The following is a 23,008-nucleotide window of genomic DNA, read 5'->3' on the forward strand; positions in this document are numbered from 1 at the left end:
TCTGTCTCTGGGTTTTTATTATTCATGCTAAAACCGCACAAATTTTCATTTACAAATTATGGGAAATGAACAACTATGTCCCAGAAGAGTACTCCATCAGATACTCTCTATTTCCTTAGGGGAAGATGAAAAGCAGAATTCTTCCTTACCTCTTCATGTAGGGGAGAGATTGAGGTAGTATCTTAATGTGTTTTTTAGAATGTGAGGCATTGTGGGAATGGGTGTACCTAACAATCAAGCACTACTATAAAAAAAGGTGCAAAACATTCAAATTATGACAAATGAACTTCATTCTAATACCTAAACAGTAGATAGAGGTGCTATATAATCTAGCCTTTAAATTTCAGAGTCTGGAGGTACAAACATAGTTATATACATTCAAATGGTCAGATATGTTCCTACATACAACTGAACAATTAAAAAACATATTTCTAAACATTTTATATTTAATATTCCTTCCAGATTTTAAGGTTTATCATTTCCTGCATTGGGGTTTTCAATACCAGTGTTTATGCTTGATGCTAAGGTATACAGCAGAAAACACCAGGCACCCTGGTGAATGACTAGAAAACACCACTTAAATGTATCATATTTACCAAGCTGCATAAAATATTATACAACATATTATAGAGGTGTGAAACAATGTATATTAGATTCAATTGCCACAATATGACCAAATATGAGTTCTAATGATACATATGCTTAGGGTAATGTTAGAAGGAGGGCCCACTTGCTCATCCCAGCCAACTGGCTAGCTTAGCCCTGAAATAACCACACAGAAATTGTATTTATTAAAACATTGTTTGTCCCATTAACTCTAACTTCTTATTGGCTAATTCTTACATCTTAATTTAACCCATTTCTATAAATGTATATATCACCATGTGGCAGTAGCTTATCGGGTAAAATTCCCAGTGTCTGTCTCTGGTGGATCCATGTCATATCTCTGCTTTCATCCTCCCAGAATTCAGTTCTGTCTTCTCTGCCTACCCAGGTTCTGCCCTCTCAGGCCAAGATAATTTCTTTATTCATTAACCTATACAAGCAACACACAGAGGAGACTCCCACATCAGTATTCCAATGATTAGCCATATTAACTGTATACTTGGCTAATACTATTTCCAGCCTATGTGGTCTTATGTGATATAACTCAAATGTGGATTGATTCTGTGTTTTGGAAGTAACAAATTATCCCTTCCTTCAACATTTGTAAACATGTTTAATTAATTGTCATCAATATTTTCTGATTAGAAAAGTTATTTTTTTAAATAATTCTGGGTCACATGTAGTTTAGGCTGGCCTCAAAATTGCTTTTTTCTCTTTTTTCTATTATTTTTTTTAAATGAAAACAATCTTTTTTATATACCAATCCCAGTTCCCCCTCTCTCCCCTACTCTCATTTCCTCCACCTTCCAACTCCCCATCCACTCCTCAGAGAGGGTAATGGCTCAAACTTGTAGTGGAGGATGACTTTAGACTTCTGACACCCCTTTAAGTCTCAAGAGCTGGGAGTACAAGGGTGTCCACAAAGCTTAGTTCATGTAATGCTCGGGACTCTAATTCATGATTCTCAATGCTAGAAAAGATATCCCTGATTATGCTATATCCAGCACAATATTTTTGGCTTCTTAGTAGCAAGAATTAGACTGCATGTGTGTGCATTCCTGAATATCTTTGTGTGATAGGGTGTGCAGAATTATTCCTAATGCTTCTAATAATCATTACGAAGAAAGAATCTCAGGTTTGGTTCATTAGTTTCTGTTTAGTGCCCTATAATTTTCCTTTAATCATTGTCCAACTTTTTTCTGGATAAACCTGAATAAAGATCCAAACCTGTCCTCATTTTAATCATCTCATTTGTGTGGGATGACAATGATATATGTCCATCCAATAATGTTTTCCAATTTTTGGATTGCCAATCACTGTAACACTAGTGACAAAACAAGTTTCTCCATTCTGATTCACTTGACATTCAGAATTTTCTTCTAATCTTTGCCCACTTATGTGACTGAGCTATAAATTTGGCAAACCCTCTGGTTGACATGCTTTTCTCATGAGTAATCTCATCATTTTATAAACTTCTATGGATAGTACATTATAGATTTTATGGAAGTTTAATAATCACTTCACGAATGAGATTTGAAATATAATGTAGTATTAGTTGATTTAAAACAATGGAGTGTGTTGGAAAATGGGCTTCCATAGTACTGTGAAAGATGAGTGAATTAGGGTGACCAGGAACTGACATAGTTCGCCCCATTGTATCATGTGTTATGTAAAATAATAACTAGAATATTCTGAGAATAAATCTTCATGACCTAAGTGAAGGTAAAGGTGGTCAGCTAAAAGAGTCCAGGCACTGTTTCAATTCCACAATAAAACTAATGTGTTGTAAGTGAAGTCTTACTTTCTGGAGACTGGGAAAATTGTCTGCTGATTACCTTAGGTATGGGGCCAGTGCAGTACACACAGAGATTGTCTTACACTGGCATCTTTCCTGATACCGAACCTGGGTAAAAATGAATTTACTTCTGCCTGTCTATAGAGAACAAATTTACTATGTATAATCAATATCCACTTGAATGTTCTATGCTTCTGTATAATCAGAGAATGTGAAAGTCAGTATTTGGTTAGTGAGAGTTATAAGGACAGTTAGTAGAAAGTGGAGAAGTTATAAATCAAAATGTATGGGTGAAACAGGGTCATAACACACCTAAAATTAATTTTTTAAGGGTTGGATTCTAGGTGGCTCAAAGTTGAGACCATTTCTTGTTCTTGTAGAGGATCCAGGTGCAATTCCAGCTTTCACATGGTGTCTTAAAACCACACCAGTTCCAGCAATCTGATAAACTCATCTATGAGTTCAACCACACATGTGCTGTTTATACAAACATAGCAGTCTCATACATTAAAAGAAAATCTTTAAAAACTTAATTATAATTTTCAGTAATATTTAGGCTATTACCCAAATATTTGTATATCAAAAGTATTTTTTCAAAACAATTTTTGTCAGTTATGAAACAAATTATCATTTTTTAAACTCTATGTTCTTGAGCATGACTTGGTTGCTTAATAAAAATATACATATATGGCATCAATACATGTAAAGCATCAAAATTAATGGACATAATTAGGACATGGTACATACGTTTTATTATGCTATTACCACATACTAGTCACTGATTTCAGGTTAGTCTGTTTCTTAACATATCCACCTACCTATTCTTGCAAACACCTCTCCTGTGTATATCATGATTATCAGGCATGGAATGGGTGTTGTTCCCATCCTGCATGCTTTCTATCTCTTTCAGAATCATTGTCTGCAGATGGAAAACCCCACCATTTAGCCCTTCATAGAAACTCACAATAAGGACATCATATCATTACTCCCAAATGGTATATATATTCTGAATCCCGTTATGGTTCTAAATCCCAATGTGTAGCTTCTAACTTCAATTTCTTATATACTTCTCTCACTACATAGCTTGTATCCCTTTGCCCTAAAACCAAACTAAGAGACATGTCTTATTAGTTTCTGAAAGTTATGATTCTCAAAGTATTTCCAAGTTTAGTAACCATTGTACATTCAAGGATAATTATTGACAATATCTCAAAAAAAACTCATATTTTTAAAGACAAAAACTTGTGTTAAGTGGGGATTGAAGTCAGGAGCAATAATGGAAAGACTTACAGGAACATTGGGCATGGATATAAGCCAAGATATTATTCCCAGACTTAGTAAGGAAATTCATATGCAAAAGTGGAAGGGGAGAAACTCTATGACCTTGTGTGCTCTTGATATAATTACATCTTGCGTAAGGAAATGGTCATAAATAACTAAAATTAGTTTCTTTACCTGAAAAATGTGTTAATTACATGAGAGCCTGTCCTTCCTTCAAATTATGTCTCAAGTAGTATTCTGTTACATATATGGTAATCAACTTGAACAAGAAGCTGTATGATAAGTTGTAGAGTTCAGTCCCAATAGATACACCTATACAATACTCCAATATACACAGCTCAGGGAACATTTTTGGAATGGGGTAAACAGATTGTAATGGCCATAGGAACAGAGAGTCTTCAGTGAGATGTTTGTCTCCTAACAACACAGGAGATACACATGTAAAGTTTCACCAACATTATTAAGCAAATAAGAGTGGAACAGGGCAAATACCAAAGAACATGCTAAACTTGATGGTGTAAAGCTCACAGTGGCCTCACTTCTCCATGAAGAATTAAAGATAACCAAGTAATGCTAGGAGCAGGAAAGGTTCTCCTTCCCAGGAAAGAGCACACCGATTACTAGCAACCAAATAATTTTACATACAAGTAAAATTATATGTGTTCAACAGTTTATATTTATGGATATTTATGTATACAAAAATACATACATGTATTAAATAATAAAGTAATGAAAAATAACCATGGATTTTAAGGAGAATAAAGTGGTGTGTATGGGAGTATTTGAAGAGAAGAAAGGAAAGGAGAAATGCCTTAATTAAAATACAATCTCATATATAAATAGAAAAAAAATGTGGCTGTCTTACCTCAATAATATCTACATATACCAATGAAAAGACCCTCTAATGATTTATGTAATTTCTTTTTTAAAAAAATATTTATTTATTATGTATACAATATTCTGCCTGTGTGTATAACTGCAGGCCAGAAGAAGAGGGCACCAGACCCCATTACAGATGGTTGTGAGCCACCATGTGGTTGCTGGGAATTGAACTCAGGACCTTTGGAAGAGCAGGCAATGCCCTTAATTTCTGAGCCATCTCTCCAGCCCCATTTATGTACTTTCTAGGATCTAGAATTGTACCATATCTGACAGTCACTGACATAAATGAAAACATAAAAAGGAAATTCTACATGATACATAACAGGAATCAAAATAAACTTATAATCCCATGCTGGTTTTTGTTGTCCAAAAAAGAGCACATTCCCTACAAAGAACATATACTTTGCCTGATCTGAGACAGAAGAGGACCACAGGTTTATAATGAATCACTTAGCAATCTTTTGGCTGTGCTCAGTCAATGCTGATTTGCATGTTTCCAGAGCACAACCCACTGTCTTGAGGACTTCTTCATAAACAGGTAAAAAGGTCACAACATGTGCTAGAGTCACAAGTTCAGACAAGTCACAGCACAGAAATGATGATCACCACTCATCTCCTGGGATTGCTGTTACTCTGGCTTACAGGTAAGGAAGAGAGCATTGACAATGTATTCAGCTGAGTATTGTCAGTTCTTCATTTTCTCCATGAAAGTCCTCAAATAACAGGATTAATATAAGGAATTTGTTTACAATTTTCCAACCTTAGGTGCCAGATGTGACATCCAGATGACCCAGTCTCCAGCAATCCTGTCTGTATCTCTGGGAGACAGTGTCACCATCACATGTCAGGCTAGTCAAAACATTTACAATGGTTTGGCGTGGCATCAGCAGAAACCAGGGAAATCTCCCAAGCTCCTGATTTATACTGCAAGCGACTTGGCAAATGGAGTCTCATCAAGGTTCAGTGGCAGTAGATCTGGCACACAGTATTCTCTCAAGATCAATGGTCTGCTGACTGAAGATGTTGCAACTTATTTTTGTCAACAATATTACAGAACCCCTCCCACAGTGATAAAAGCCATGCCACAAACTACTACTGGAAGCAGAAGTGAGAGTCTTGCTGCTCAAATTGCTCATACTGGGGTCTCCAGCTGCTAGGACAGTTTTTCTTTATGAAGATATAAAAGTCCATGTGATGTTTTTGAACAGAGATCAGAGAAAATTTTATGTTATAAATCTCTGTCCTCCTTTCAAAAACAAGCATTCAAAAACACAGGCATTCTTTTCATTCTTTCCATGAAAAAAAAAACTTTTCCTGAGCAACATAATTATGTTAACAGCTAAAATTCATAAAATATACATGTTAAAATACACACACACATACACAAAACAAAAATAAAAAAAACTAAGTATGCATACATACCAAGTGGGAGTATTCTTAGTGAGGATATTGTTACCTAAATATATCATTAAAGTCCCAAGGAAGAAGGCTCAGAAAATGGCTTAGTGATCAGAACACTGGGTGCAGCCAGGTAGTGGGGGTGCATGCCTTTAATCCCAGCATTCAGGAGGCAGAGGCAAGTGGATCTCTGTGATTTCAAGGATAGCCTGGCATATAACGTGAGTTTCATGACTCCCAGGATTATTTCACAGAGAAAACCTGTCTCAAAAAAAATCTAAAAAACAAACAAACAAACAAACAAAAAAAGACACTGGTTGCTCTTCTAGAGGAGTTGGTTTTGATTCCTAGCAAACAAATGGCCGCTAGGGGCTGCCTGAATCTCCAGTTCGAGGATATCGAAACCACTCTTCTGGACTCTGAAGGAAATGTACTAATCTGGCACAAAAAGTTTTGAAGGTGAACACCAATATACTTACTGTAGGGTAAAAGGGACAACTGGAGAACGAAACCAACCAATCACTGAGGACCCTGACTCTGAACCCAGAGCCAGTGAAAGAAACATATCCTGTATTTGAGACTTGAGCTAGGGAAAGAAACATCTTTATTGCTTGACTCAGAACCAAAGAATCATGCCCTGACTCTGAAAGTAGTGTCAAAGAACATATTTTGTGAGAGACCCTCATGAGAGTCCCTCACTCCTTATTTTCAAAGGGACAAGAATTTCCTAGCAAAATGTTTTAAAATTAGAAACACGGATTAGCAGTGCTTTCCTTTCCCCCTCCCACTGGGGAGATTCCAAGCACAAGGTCACTTAGCCAGCCAGCTACCTGATGTTAACAAGTATAACAAGGAGAAAGCTGACTTATCAGGATAGGAGAGGGGGCGGAAGGCCATGCACACCTGCCAAAAGCCTCTTTGTTGATTGCACTTTTAAAAAACTAACCCTGCAAAGGAAATTTTAATTTTTCTCTACCTTGTTGTTTGGGATAATGAAGAGGAAGTTCCTGGCCAGCCAGTAATTGCCTGTACGTGCTTGTGCTCACAATAAAAGAATTAACCTTACGCAGCCACAAATCCAGCATAACAGAAAGTAATTGAAGGAAAATCACTAACCAAGGAGTCCAACAATGTCCACAATAACTCAGACATCTAGAGACCCTTCACCAACACAAAACAAGGAAGGGAAACACACAAACTCTACGACTAAAAAAAAAATGACAAGAGTTAAAAACCACTGGTCATTAATATCACTTAATGTCAATGGACTCAACTCACCTATAAAAAGGCACAGGCTAAGAGATTGGATAAGAAAACAGGATCCAACATTCTGCTGTCTACAAGAAACACACCTCAACCACAAAGACAGGCACCTACTCAGAGTAAAGGGCTGGGAAAAGGCCTATCAAGCAAATGGACCTAAGAAACAGGCAGGTGTGGCCATACTAATCTCTAACAAAGTTGACTTCAAACTTAAATCAATCAGAAGAGATGGAGAGGGGCATTTTATACTCATAACAGGAACAGTTCATCAGGATGAAGTCTCAATCCTGAACATCTATGCCCCTAATATAAAAGCACCCAAGTACATAAAAGAAACATTGCTAAAATTCAAGGCAGCCATCAAACCGCACACACTAATAGTAGGAGACTTCAACACTCCTCTCTCACCAATGGACAGGTCAATCAGACAGAAACCTAACAGAGAAATAAGAGAATTAATGGAGGTAATGAATCAAATGGACTTAACAGACATCTATAGAATATTCCATCCAAATAGGAAAGAATATACCTTCTTCTCTGCAGCTCATGGAACCTTCTCGAAAATCGACCACATAGTCGGTAACAAGCAAACATCCAAAGTTACAAAAAAATATTAGTAACCACCTGTGTCTTATCAGATCACCATGGATTAAAGTTAGAATTCAACAACAATGCTACCCCCAGAAAGCCTACAAAGTCATGGAAACTGAACAGTCAACTACTGAACCATACCTGGATTAAGGAAGAAATAAAGAAAGAAATTAAAGTCGTCCTGGAATTCAATGAAAATAAAGAAACAACATACTCAAACTTATGGGACACTATGAAAGCAGTCCTAAGAGGAAAGTTCATAGCACTAAGTGCCCACTTAAAGAAAACAGAGAAAGCTCACATTGGAGACTTAACAGCCCACCTGAAAGCTTTAGAAAAAAAAAGAAGCAGACTCACCTAGGAGGAGTAGAATACTGGAAATAATCAAACTGAGGGCTGAAATCAACAAAATAGAAACACAGAAAACAATACAAAGAATCAATGAAACAAAAGGCTGGTTCCTGGAGAAAATCAACAAGATTGACAAACCACTATGCAAGCTAACCAAATGGCAGAAAGAGAATTTGTAAATTAATAAGATCAGAAATGAAAAGGGGGACATAACCACAGACACAGAGGAAATTCAGAGAATCATTAGATCTTACTACAAAAGCCTATATGCCACAAAACTGGAAAATGTAAAGGAAATGGACACTTTTTTAGACAAATATTATATACCAAAGTTAAATCAGGACCAGGTGAACAATCTAAATAGACCTGTTAGTCGCGAAGAATTAGAAGAGGTTATCAAAAACCTCCCTACCAAAAAAAGCCCAGGACTAGATGGTTTCAATGCGGAATTCTACCAGAACTTCCAAGAAGATCTAATACCTATACTCCTTAATGTATTTCACAATATAGAAACAGAAGAGGCACTGCCAAATTCCTTTTATGAAGCTACAGTAACTCTGATACCAAAACCGCACAAAGACTCAACCAAGAAAGAGAATTATAGACCATCTCACTCATGAACATCGATGCAAAAATCCTCAACAAAATACTGGCAAACCGAATCCAAGAACACATTAGAAAAATTATCCATTATGATCAAGTAGGCTTCATCCCAGGGATGCAGGGCTGGTTCAACATATGAAAATCTATCAATGTAATCCATCATATAAATAAATTGAAAGAAAAAAACCATATGATCATCTCATTAGATGCTGAAAAAGCATTTGACAAAATTCAACATCCCTTTATGATAAAAGTATTGGAGAGATTAGGGATACAAGGGTCATACCTAAATATAATAAAAGCTATATAGAGGAAGCTGACAGCTAACATCAAATTAAATGGAGAGAAACTTAAAGCCATCCCACTAAACTCAGGAACACGACAAGGCTGTCCACTCTCGCCATACCTCTTCAATATAGAACTTGAAGTTCTAGCAATAGCAATAAGACAACATAAAGGGATCAAGGGGATTCGAATTGGAAAGGAAGAAGTTAAACTTTCGTTATTTGCAGATGATATGATAGTGTATATAAGCGACCCCCAAAACTCCACCAAAGAACTTTTACAGCTGATAAACAGCTTTAGTAATGTGGCAGGATACAAGATCAACTCCAAAAAATCAGTCGCCCTCTTATACACAAAGGATATGGAAGCAGAGAGGGAAATCAGAGAAGCTTCACCTTTCACGATCGCCACAAACAGCATAAAATATCTTGGGGTAACTCTAACCAAGGAAGTGAAAGATCTATTTGACAAGAACTTTACGGCATTGAAGAAAGAAACTGAGGAGTATACCAGAAAATGGAAGGACCTCCCTTGCTCTTGGATTGGGAGGATCAACATAGTAAAAATGGCAATTCTACCAAAAGCAATTTATAGATTCAATGCAATCCCCATCAAGGTCCCATCAAAATTCTTCACAGACCTTGAGAGGACAATAATCAACTTTATATGGAAAAACAAAAAAACCCAGGACAGCCAAAACAATCCTATACAATAAAGGACTGTCTGGAGGCATTACCATCCCTGACTTCAAACTCTATTACAGAGGTACAGTGATGAAAACAGTGTGGTACTGGCATAAAAACAGAGAAGTCGACCAGTGGAATCGTATAGAAGACCCGAATTTTAACCCACAAACCTATGAACACCTCATTTTTGATAAAGGAGCCAAAAGTATACAATGGAAGAAAGAAAGCATCTTCAACAAACGGTGCTGGCAGAACTGGATGTCAACCTGTAGAAGAATGAAAATAGACCCATATCTATCACCATGCACAAAACTCAAGTCCAAATCGATTAAAGACCTCACTATCAGTCAGAACACATTGAACCTGATAGAAGAGAAAGTGGGAAGTACCCTACATCAGATGGGCACAGGAGATGGCTTCCTATGTGTAACCCCAACAGCTCAGACATTAAGGGCAACATTGAATAAATGGGACCTACTAAAACTGAGAAGCTTCTGTAAAGCAAAGGACACTGTCACCAAGACAAAAAGGCAACCTACTGACTGGGAGAAGATCTTCACCAACCCCGCAAGAGACAAAGGTCTGATCTCCAAAATATATAAAGAACACAAGAAACTAGACTCTAAAATGCTAATTAACCCAATTAAAAAATGCGGCACTGAACTGAACAGAGAATTCTCAGCAGAGGAAGTTCAAATGGCCAAAAGACACTTAAGGTCATGCTCAACCTCCTTTGCGATCAGGGAAATGCAAATCAAAACAACTTTGAGATATCATCTTACACCTGTCAGAATGGCTAAAATCAAAAACACCAATGATAGCCTTTGCTGGAGAGGCTGTGGAGGAAGGGGAACCCTCATCCATTGCTGGTGGGAATGCAATCTTGTGCAACCACTTTGGAAATCGGTGTTTCGGTTTCTCAGGAAATTCGGGATCAACCTACCCCTGGACCCAGCAATACCACTCCTGGGAATATACCCAAGAGATGCCCTATCATATGACAAGAGCATTTGTTCAACTATGTTCATAGCAGTATTATTTGTAATAGCCAGAACCTGGAAACAACCTAGATGCCCTTCAATGGAAGAATGGATGAAGAAAGTATGGAATATATACACACTAGAGTACTACGCTGCGGTAAAAAACAATGACTTCTCGAATTTTGCATGCAAATGGATGGAAATAGAAAACACTATCCTGAGTGAGGTAACCCAGACCCAAAAAGATGAATATGGGATGTACTCACTCATAATTGGTTTCTAGCCATAAACAAGGGTCACGGAGTCTACAATTGGTGATCCCAAAGAAGCTAAGTAAGAAGGTGAACCAAAGGAAAAACATATAGTTATCTTCTTGGCTATGGGAAGTAGACAAAGTTGCCGCGGAGAAAATTGAGATCTTGGGGGTTGGGTGGGATGGGGGTAAGGGGAGATGGGAAGAGTAAAGGGAGAAGGGGAGAATGGGGGGAACTTTGGGAAAAAGGAGGATTGGGATGAAGGAAGGTTGGATGGGGGAGCACGGAAGCACGGTTCTTAGTTAAGGGAGCTACCTTAGGGTTGGCAAGAGACTTGTACCTAGAGTGGCTCCCAGGTGCCCAAGCCGAGGTCCCCAGTTAATTCCTTGGGCAGCTGGGGATAGAGAACCTGAAATGACCCTATCCTAGAGCAATACTGACGAATATCTTGCATATCATCATAGAACCTTCATCTGGTGAGGGATGGAGATAGAGACAGAGATCCACACTGGAGCACTGGACTGAGCTCCCAAGGTCCCAATGAGGAGCAGAAGGAGGGAGAACATGAGCAAAGAAGTCGGGACCACGAGGGGTGCACCCACCCACTGAGACAGTGGAGCTGATCTATTGGGAGCTCACCAAGGCCAGCTGGACTGTGACTGAAAAAGCACGGGATAAAACTGGACTCTCTGAACATGGCGAACAATGAGAGCTGATGAGATGGCAAGGACAATGGCAAGGGGTTTTGATCCTACTTAATGTGCCGGCTTTGCGGGAGCCTAGCCAGTTTGGATATTCACCTTCCTAGATATGGACGGAGGGGGGAGGACCTAGGACTTACCACAGGGCAGGGAACCCTGACTGCTCTTTGGACTGGAGAGGGAGGGGGAAAGGAGTGGGGGGAGGGGGAGAAGGGTGGGTGGAGGGGGAGAAGGTTGGGAGGAGGGGGAGGGAAATGGGAGGCTGGGAGGAGGTGGAAACTTGTTTTTTGTTTTTTTTTTCCTCTTTTCTCAATAAAAAAATAAAAAATAAAAAAAAAAGAATTAACCTTGCATTTTGGAGTCCAATCCACTCTGCTTTCTGGTGGTCTCCTTGGGGTGGGGGTGTGCTCTGGGCACAATACTTTATTAGTAGAATCAGAGCTAGTGAAAGAAATATGTCCTAGGCCTAAGATTAGAGTAAAAAAGCTAAAAAGGACCAGTGAAAAATACAGTTTGGTCATAAAATGAGAGCCATTTCTGCCCCTGATCAACTAAATTGACCAATCCCTGAGCATAGAAAAACTAACCAATACCTCTTCTACCTGATCCCAATTTTGTCAGGTCTTGTCCATTTCCCCTTACCATATGAATATATATCTTTCTTAGGGTTTGCTTTGTTAATTAGCTGTTCTATGGTCATGGACTATAACTATAGACTCATTAACCTTTGATTTACACCTAGTATCTACTTATGAGTGAGTACATACCATGTACATCTTTCTGAATCTAGGTTATGTCATTCAGGATGGTTTTTTTTTCTAGTTTCATCAATTTGCAATCAAATTTCAAGATGTCATTTTTTTTTGCCAGTGATTAGTACTTTTATCTGTAAATATACAACATTTTCTTTATCCATTCTTCAGTTGAGGGGAACCTATGTTGTCTACATGTTCTGGCTATTACAAATAATGCTGATATGTACACAGTCTTTGTAGTATAATTGAATATTCTTTGAGTATATGCTCAAGAGTGGTATTTTTGGGTCCTGAGGTAGGTTGATTTCCAATTTTCTGAGAAATGGCCATACTGATTTCCAGAGTAGTTTTACAAGTTTCCATTCCTACGAGCAATGGAGGAGTGTTCCTCTTACTCCACATCCTTTCCATCATATGCAATCATTGGTGCTTCTGGTATTAGCTATTAATCATTTTGAATTGCATTTTCTCTGATGGCTAAGTATGTTGAAAAGTTCCTTATGTGTCCTGTCCATTTGAAATTCTTTTGTTAAGAATTCTCTGTTTAGTTCTATACCTCATATTTTAATTAGATTATTTGGAACTTTGATGTCTACTTTCTTGAGTTGTTTTATATATTTTGGAGTCAGCCCCCTGACCGATTTGGGGTTGTTGGAAATTTTTTCCTATTCTATAGGCTGTCTTTTTGTCTTATTAACTGTGTACTTTGCTCTACGGAATCTTCACAGTTTCAAAGGTTCCATTTATTTATTGTTGCTCTCAGTGCTACAGGGGTTATATTTAGGAAGTTGTTTCCTGTACCAATGCATTGGAAGCTACTTCCCACTTTCTTTTCTATTAAGTTTTGTGTGGTCAGATTTATATTGAAGTCTGCAATTGATGTGGATTTGAATTTTGAGCATGGGGATAGACAAAGATCTATTTTTATTCTTCCACAAATTGACATCCCATTATGCCAGCGCCATTTGTTGAAGATGCTTTTTTTTCCGTTGCATATTTTTAGCTTCTTTTAAAAAATCAGGTGTTCATGGGCATGTGGATTAATATCCAGGTTTTCAATTCAATTCCATTGGTCAACCTTTTTTAATTGCCAATATTAAACTGTTTTCATTGCTGTAGCTCTATAAAAGAGCTTGATATCAGGGATGGTTATGCCTCTGGAAGTTCATTTATTGTACAGGATAGTTTTGGCTATCTTGCCTTTTTTGTTTTTCCACATGAAGTTGATTATTGTTTTTTCCAAGATCTGTGAAGGATTGTGTTGGGGTTTTGATGGGGATTGCATTGAATATATAGATTAATTTTCATATGATTGCCATTTTTATTATGTTGATTGTACCCATCTAAGAGCATGGGTGATCTTTCCATTTTCTGGTATCTTCTTCAATTTCTTTCTTCAAGGACTTAAAGTTCCTGTTGAATAGGTCTTTCACTTCTTTGGTTAGTGTTACCCCAATGTGTTTTATGTTATTTGTGGCTACTGAAAGGGTGATGTTTTACTGATTTCTTTCTCAGCTTCATCTTTTTTTATATAGGAGGGTTTCTGATTGTTTTGAGCAGACTTTGTATCCTGTCACAATATTAAAGGTATTTTTCAGCTGTAAAAGTTCCCTGATGGAAGTTTTGGGTTCAGTTTTAAACTATCGTATCACCTACCAATATTGAACATTTGACATTTTCCTTTCCAATTTGAATCCCCTTGATCCCCATTTGCTGGCTTATGGCTCTAGCCAGAATTTTAAGAACTATGTTTAATAGATAGGGAGAGAGTGACCAGCCCTGTATTGTTCCGATTTTGGTGGGATCAGTTTGAGTTTCTATCCATTTAATTTCATGCTGACTGCCCACTTACCGTATATAGCTTTTATTATGTTTAGATATGTTGCTTGTATCCTTGATCTCTTCAAGACCATTATCATAAAGAAGTGTTGGATTTTTTTATATATTTATCAAAAATTTCCACCTCCATTTTAAAGAAACCATGGGAAGCAATGTTATATTTGAACAATTTTGCAAATCAGGGTGGTAAGTTAGGTACATGGTAGGATTTCTGGACCATTCACCAATATCTCCTAGTGACTTTCAAAGCTAGAGAAAACAAGAGCCTCAGGAGAAGCAGTCAGAACAGCATAGCTTCATACTTCCTCTCTGAGTGGTTTATGTTATGGGTTGTATCACAGTGTAAGGGATATGACTTTGCAGACAATAATAGGTTGCAACATCTTCTTTCTCCAGGCTGCTGATCATGATAGTAAAATATGTGCCATGTCCACTGCCACTAAACCTAGATGGCACTCCAGATTGCAAATTGGTTGCCCTATAGATCAAGAGCTTAGGGGCTTCACCATGTTTCTGTTGATACCAGTGTAAGTAAATATTAATGTTCTGACTTGCTCTGCAAGTGATGGTAACTTTGTCTCCTAAAGGTGCCGACAGGATGGATGGAGACTGGATCAACTGGATGTCACATCTGGATCCTAAATATAGGGATTTAGAAGCAAATATTCACAAAATTAATAATATCATGACAAGATTTCTCTCTTAGACCAGTAAGTTTCTTGATTTGACCTCTATGTTAAGAGAAATACAGTCAGTCATTCTTACCTGGGAGCCAGAGCATAAAAAGGCCAAGGAATTGAACAAGGATTCTCCTCCTCATGTTGTGTTCTGAGTGGTACTGACACTCCAAGTATGATATGACTTTCAAGAAGTACTCAGAGAAGTGGGCTGTGCTCTGGCCACATGCAAATCATTAGGAGTTATTGGGAGGCAGGAACAGCTGCAGATGTTTTACTCAATAAACTGAATCTTTAAGGTTCTGCATTCTTAACAGACAAGCAGATTTCCTGACAGAAAATGTGCTTGTCTGTGGGTCCCAAAGACCAGCATCTAGAGTCTTTGAGCACCATAAAATTTTGATCTGTTTTGAGTTCACTATGTGTTCCGTTACTTCTAATTCAAAAGGACAGAAACTATAAAACTCCTTTCTTTTAGTGGTTTGTATTATTATGGTTATCAATAATTATCTTTGCTGCAATTTTTATATATCCTTACTGTCAAGTTTAAGTGTGAAAGAAAGTCATATGTAACATGGATTGTAAGGAAGGATTTGTTACACCTAAACTTTCAAGTCTAAATAATCTATTTCCTCTATTTACACTTGTGTTGCCCCATTAATTTTATCATGGCTCGCCAAAGTTGTATGACTCTAAAGCCTGTAGAGCTCTGTTCATAATTACAAATACTCATGAAAGATGTCTCCTGGGTGCTTCCAGTAATGAGATTCTTTACCTACTCTTAAACTAAGCTATTATCTAATGAAGTTAAGGAGTTTCTTTACAATTTAGTCATTTCTATTCTTAAACATAGCATGCTGTCTACGTCTGCACTGTCACCAAAACTAATAAAGTGCACAAGGGAACATAGTTCTCAATGAGCAAATTTGTAAATGTATATAAAATTTGCAGTTAATACAGTTTATGTTTTGAACACAATGTAATTTTTTAACATTCATTGAGGTAATTATATTTTTTAATTTATTGATACGATTCCCTGCTTGTCATAGTTCTGATTTGCAGAAGTTCAGGAAATTGTAACCTCATTGTAGACAAGGAGCATCTGTGAATATGAACAGAATGTGTTCACAGGAATTCCAATACTTTCCACACTTCTACATCTGTTTTTTGTCACTTTTTGTTATCAATGATCCTTCCTCCTTGAATGCAAGAAGTGGAGTTTGTGTTTGTGGCATGTGTGCAATTTTAAACACATATACATTTCTTTCATAGTGCTATGTCAGTAAGTGATGATGTTCCTGTTTGAACATCATATTGCCAAGTTTTATGACAACTTGACACAGAAGTGCATCTGAGAGGAGAAACAAATAATTAAGAAAATGTTGCCCTAATATCAGACTATAAGTATACCTATAGAGCATTTTCTTAATTAGTTATTGATGAGGTACGGGCCACACCCATTGTGCCTGGTGCCATCCTTGGGCTTGTAGTCTTGGGTCCTATAAGAAAGTGGACTGAGAGAGCTATGAGGAACAAGTTAAGTAAGCAGCACCCATAGTCTATGCATCAGTTCCTCCCTCCAAGTTCCTGCCAGGGTTGAGTTATTTTCCTGATTTCCTTCATTGTTGAAATTTGATATAGAAACTTAGTAATATACATATATATCCATTCAAATAACTCCCCAATTCAAATAACCATCTTGAACAATATTTCCATATTCATGTTAGTATAGTCAGATATTCGAAAGGATAATTTCCAGTGCAACAACTGAACTAGTCCTCTGTTTTTCTTTACACATATGAAGCTACTTTAGGTGAACTGTATATTTTTTTATTATCTATTATACTGCTGTGAATTACAACAGTACTGTTAACTTTTTGGTTGTGGAAGGCTCTACTTTGTGAATAAGATCACACTTAGTATCTTCACTGGGAAATAGGAAAATATCTTAAACAAAAAGTAGTGTGCCATATTTTGAAGGAATAACAATAATGCTAACATTCTTAGATAATAATATGAATTAATGTCCAGCATTTCAGTAACAGAACACTACTCATATTGTTCATGATAGCAAATTATTGTGAGTCTGTCTTGGTGTACAGTAACCCTAGCCCTAACCAGCATAGGGAAGAACACTGGATAAATAAATGACAGTAGCTTGAAGGGAGTAATGATGTTTTTTCTATATTAGAGAACAGGGCTGATTTTCTTTTTCACCTCTGGGTGGAATAATTGTTCAGACTGAATATACCTGGTATACAGGTTCCAAATGAATGCTATTTTTTCCCAGTACCATGAAGGTTCAAAATCACTTGTCTAGACTGAGATGGATGATGATGTCATCTGAAAAAAAATCTAGGGTTAGGGTTCTATTATATGCTCTCTTGTAATTGCTCATTGCTGTGAAGAGACACCATGACAATAACAATTTGCAGAGAAAAGCACTTAATTAGATACTTACAATTTTAGAAGATGATTCAATGACCAAAATGGCAGAAAACAGAACAGCATGGTAATGGAATAGTACTTTTACTCTTTACAAAATGATTTTGTTCCAGTTTGCTTTATGTTGCTTTGATAAACCGTGTGCAAAACTACCTCATGAATGTGAGAGCTATTGTCACTTACATGGTACAATTCATTATGAGAGAATCCAGGTTGGGAATTAAGGAAGAAACCTGGCAAAAGTAACTGAAATAGAGAAAAAGCATGGAGGGATACTGACTACAGGCTCCCTGCTTTTGACTTTTTAGATCACTTTCTTGCACTGTGAATGACCACCTTGCTAAGGAGGACGTCATCCACAGTTGTGTGGCTCTTCGTACTTTAATAGATATCAAGAAAGTATATCAATGGACACACCTATACTGTAATCCAATGAAGACAATTTCTCAACTAAGGTTTTCTCCTCTCAAGTATGTCAAGTTTCAATAAATATTAACCATAAAGAACTTCTGTATATTAGTAAAAGGAACACATGGGCTTATAAGCCAAGAACCATGGTAAACTTCAGACTACTGTTTCTATGTTTCTTCTTAAGAAATAACAATGGCTCAGAATTGCTTAAAGGAGCCTTACTAACTAAATATTTGCTGACAATTATGATTTATGATTTGTGTGAATTATGAATATGATGTGAATTATGTAGCCTGGGACAGAGATCATAGAGCTATGTTACTAAGTTGTGTCAGCCCTGCAGATGTGCCTAAACCTGCTCAGCCCCCAGAGATTTGCATGCACAGAGCAAAGCTAACTACTATGAAGAGGTTTTATAGCCATCCCAAACCCTGTGCAAGAGTTAGTTGCAATCAGGTCATATGATGACCTCTACTGAACTCAGGGGCCTATTGTGGCTCTGGGTCATGAGTAAGAAAGGACAATACTGGAGATATACTTATTGTGATCAGAGCTGCCTTGTTCTTTGTATATTTTCCCTGTAATATGCATAACATAACAAATCTCTATGTTTCTGTTTTCAGGTGTGAGATATGAAATCCAGATAACGAAGTTCCCATTGTTCATGTCTGCATCTTGAGGAGACTGTGCTACTATCAACTGCAGGGCCAGTAAAGGTATTAACAGATATTTAACTTGGTTCAACAGACACCAGGGAAGACTCCTAGGATGTTGATCAATTATGCATCCAATTTGCTACCTGGGGTTCCAGCAAAGTTCAGTGGTAGTAGATCTGGGACAGATTATTCTCTCACTATCAGCAACCTGTAATCTGATGATATTGCAATGAATTACTGTCTACAGTATTATGAGCATCCTCCCAGATTACAGAAATACAAAAAGAAGTGTAATTGGAAGTATATGTATGTATTAACTCTCTATGAGTTGATAACTGTATTTACTCTTCTTTTAACAATTTTACAGAAAAAAATCTCTCCTTTTAAGAATTTAAAGTGAAGAACTCGGGAGATGTCTTTTCTGTGTTCCACTGAATATGTCTATTGGGGGAGCAGAAAAAATAAAACACTAAGGAAGAAGGTGTTTCTTAAATATTTATTATGAAAATGTAAATAAAATGGATAGTAATTTTTCAGGCATGTAAAGTGTGAGGAAACTTTTGAAGTAATTGATGGACTGCTAGTGTTTGCATAAAATGATATTTCACAGGTGTATTCCAACTCAGTTTTATAAGAATTAAATATGTGTTGCTTATTATGTAGTCATTATACATTAATTAAATGATCTCTTTATTTTATGTTTGTCTGTATGTATGTAGAGTCATGTTTATTCAATAGCACACACAGAGAACATAGAGAACAATTGATTGGAGTATATTCTCTTCTACCATATTAAGCTAAGGAAATCTCAAGTTGTTGACTTGGCAGGCACTTTTATTTTTTGAGACATCTCACCAAACAAACAGTGAAATAACTTTGGTATGATGTTTTGACAGGAACTCTCTTAAGTGGGATTGATAGTTGGTTCAGGAGTTAAGAGCACTTACTTTTCTTCCTGAACACATGGGGTTGATTACTAGTGCCTATGTGGAGCTGCTCACTGCTTTCTGTAATCTATCTCCAGGAAACCCAATATCCATTTCTGTCCTTTATTGGCACCTCCAGACACACACCTATGTCTGCTTACACACAAAATGACACCAATTAGTATACGTCAGTTAAAATTGATAAAATAGATAAACATCTTTCTCACAGAAAGAAAGCTAATAGCTATTATGCACAAAGCTAAGAAAAAAGGCAGTTTTAATACCTCAGAAATAGAATTTGGAGCTCAATGTCAGGTTATTAAACTGATGGGAAATACTTTTTTCCTGGATGTTTCATTTCTTTGTTATGAGTTATGTTTTCATCATTTTTTGTAAGTCGGGGATCACAGGTTTGACCCCATTTGTTTTATTATTTTTTCTTTTCTTATTTTTTTTTAGTTGTTGCAAAAAAAAAAAATTCCGCCTTCTCCCTGTTTCCCACCCCCTCCCCCCCTCGCACACATAGCCCCCCCACCCTTCTCCTCCTCCCCCCATTCCCTTCCCCCGTCCCCTCGAGAACTAAGAGCTGTCCAGACTCCCTGCCCTGCGGGAAGTCCAGGGTCCTCCCACTTCCATCCAGGACCAGGAAGGCTAGCATCCAAACAGGCTAGGCTCCCACAAAGCCAGTTCATGTTTTAGGATCAAAACCCAGTGCCATTGTCCTTGGCTTCTCATCAGCCTTCATTGTCCGCCATGTTCAGAAAGTCCGATTTCATCCCATGCTTATTCAGTCCCAGTCCCGCTGGCCTTGGTGAGCTCTCAATAGATCAGCTCCACTGTCACAGTGGGGGGGGTGCACCCCTCGTGGTCCTGACTTCCCCGCTCATGTTCTCCCTCCTTCTGCCCCTCATCTGGATCCCAAGAGCTCAGTCCGGTGCTCCAATTTGGGTCTCTGTCTCTATCTCGATACATCGCCAGATGAAGGTTCTAAGGTGATATGCAAGATATTCATCAGTATGGCTATAGGATAGGGTCATTTCAGGTTCCCTCTCCTCAGTTGCTCAAGGTACTAGCTGGGGACATCTCCCTGGACACCTGCGAGCCACTCTAGAATCAAGTCTCTTGCCAACCCTAAGATGGCTCCCTTAATTAGGATATATATTTCTCTGCTCCAGTGTCCACCCTTCCTTTATCCCAACCATCCCATTTCCCCAAGCTCCCCCCATTCTCCCCTCCTCACGTTTCTCACCCCATTTCCCCTTAGTCCCATTCCACCTCACCCCCAAGTTCCCAGGTTTTGCCCTGCAATCTTGTCTACTTCCCATATCCATGTGGATGACTACATGTTTTTCTTTGGGTTCACCTTCTTATTTAGCTTCTCTAGGATCACAAATTATATCCTCAATGTCCTTTATTTATGGCTAGAAACCAATTATGAGTGAGTACATCCCATGTTCGTCTTTTTGGGTCTGGGATACCTCACTCAGGATAGTGTTTTCTATTTCCATCCATTTACATGCAAAATTCGAGAAGTCATTGTATTTTTACCGCAGAGTAGTACTCTAATGTGTAATATTCCACACTTTCTTCTTCCATTCTTCCATTGAAGGGCATCTAAATTGTTTCCAGGTTCTGGCTATTACAAATAATACTGCTATGAACATACTTGAACAAATGCTTTTGTCATATGATAGGGCAACTCTTGGGTATATTCATAAGAGTGGTATTGCTGGGTCCAGGGGTAGGTTGATCCCGGATTTCCTGAGAAACTGAAACACTGATTTCCAAAGTGGTTGCACAAGATTGCATTCCCACCAGCAATGGGTGAGTGTACCCCTTCCTCCACAGCCTCTCCAGCAAAGGCTATCCTTGGTGTTTTTGATTTTAGCCAATGTGATAGGTGTAAGATGGTATCTCAAAGTTGTTTTAATTTGCATTTCCCTGATCACCAAGGAGGATGAGCATGACCTTAAGTGTCTTTTGGCCATTTGAACTTCCTCTGCTGAGAATTCTCTGTTCAGTTCAGTGCCGCATTTTTTAATTGGGTTAATTAGCATTTTAGAGTCTAGTTTCTTGAGTTCTTTATATATTTTGGAGATCAGACCTTTGTCTGTTGCAGTGTTGATCTTATCCCAGTCAGTGGGTTGCCTTTTTGTCTTAGTGACAGTGTCCTTTGCTTTACGGAAGCTTCTCAGTTTCAGGAGGTCCCATTTATTCAATGTTGTCCTTAATGACTGTGCTGCTGGGGATATGTGTAGGAAGTGATCTCCTGTCCCCATATGTTGTAGAGTACTTCCCACTTTCTCTTCTGTCAGGTTCAGTGTGTTCAGCCTGATATTGAGGTCTTGAATCCATTTGGACTTGATTTTAGTGCATGGTGATAGATATGGATCTAGATTCATTCTTCTACAGGTTGACAACCAGTTCTGCCAGCACCATTTGTTGAAGATGCTTTCTTTCTTCCATTGAATACTTTTAGCTCCTTTATCAAAAATCAGGTGTTCATAAGTTTGTGGGATAAAATCTGGTGTTTTCATCAACTTAATACAAGATAGTGATTTCTGCATTGAGAGAACTTCAACTGAGAAAATGCTTCTATGATATTCACCTCTAAGCAAGTCTGTCCAGTATTGGCTTGATTGAGGTCAGGTATGGAAATCCCACCTCAACAATACATAGCGCTGATGCTGGGCAGGTAGTGGTGGGTGGTATGAAGAAGCAGGGTGAGCAAATCATGGGGAATAGTCAAATAAATAACTCTCTTCTATGGCCTCTGCTTCTGTTCCTGCCTCCCAATACCTTCTCTGCTTCCATCCCTTCCCTGACTTCCCTTAATGATGGACTACGAAACAGAACTACACACACAACTAAACCCTTCTCTTCCCAAGTTGACTTCTCTCATGGTATATAGCACAACCATAACGAGCAATATAGGACAGACCTCCAGAGTAATTGCATAGCTCCTATATCCAATTAATAAAATAGGTTTCTTAAGAGAAAGGCAAGGTTAGAAATACATGAAAGAATGTAATTGTGTAATTTTATATTTTTTTACATAAACAGGCTGAGAAATACTCTCCCAATTCAGAAATTTTCTCTATAAGGAAAAACAAATTCTGTTAGATTTTTGTTAGTTTTGAATGAGAATCTTTCTCCACATAGGGCTCTGTGTCATTTTTGTAACAAAGTGTCCAATTTCATAGAAGAATTCCACATAGGTGTGTAGGAGGAGGGCCCACTTGTTCATCCTGCCAGCCTGGCTAGCTTAGCCCCTAAATAACCACACAGAAACTGTATTCATTAAGTCACTGTTTGGCCCATTAGCTCTAGATTCTTATTAGCTAACTCTTATATTAATTTAAGCCATTTCTATTCATCTGTATATCCACATATGGCAGAGGCTTACCATCAAAGATTCATCATGTTTCACTCTGCTGGAGGCTCCATGGTGGCTTCTCTCTACCTTCCTTCTTCCAGTCTGCCATTAAGTTATCCCTACCTAGCTCTGTTCCCCACAGCTCTGCTATAGGACCAAAGCAATTCCTTTATTAACCAATGAAAGCAACACATAGACAGAAGGACCTCCTATACTATAGCTGAATGAAAATAGACTGAAAGTTTAG

The 23,008-nt window shown here is 37.9% G+C and overlaps 1 gene segment (V, D, J or C); it reads left to right on the top strand.

The window, feature by feature from the left end:
• Positions 1-5,159: 5,159 nt before the first annotated feature.
• LOC121434335 lies at positions 5,160-11,111 on the top strand. The segment is given in 3 exon segments: positions 5,160-5,208; positions 5,330-5,616; positions 11,079-11,111. Coding segments are annotated over 3 exon segments (369 nt in total).
• Positions 11,112-23,008: the final 11,897 nt, after the last annotated feature.

This window comes from Microtus oregoni, unplaced genomic scaffold (genome assembly GCF_018167655.1).
Source record: "Microtus oregoni isolate MIOR12 unplaced genomic scaffold, Mior012 000002F_ref0000024, whole genome shotgun sequence".
In the NCBI taxonomy this organism is placed as follows: Eukaryota; Metazoa; Chordata; class Mammalia; order Rodentia; family Cricetidae; genus Microtus; species Microtus oregoni.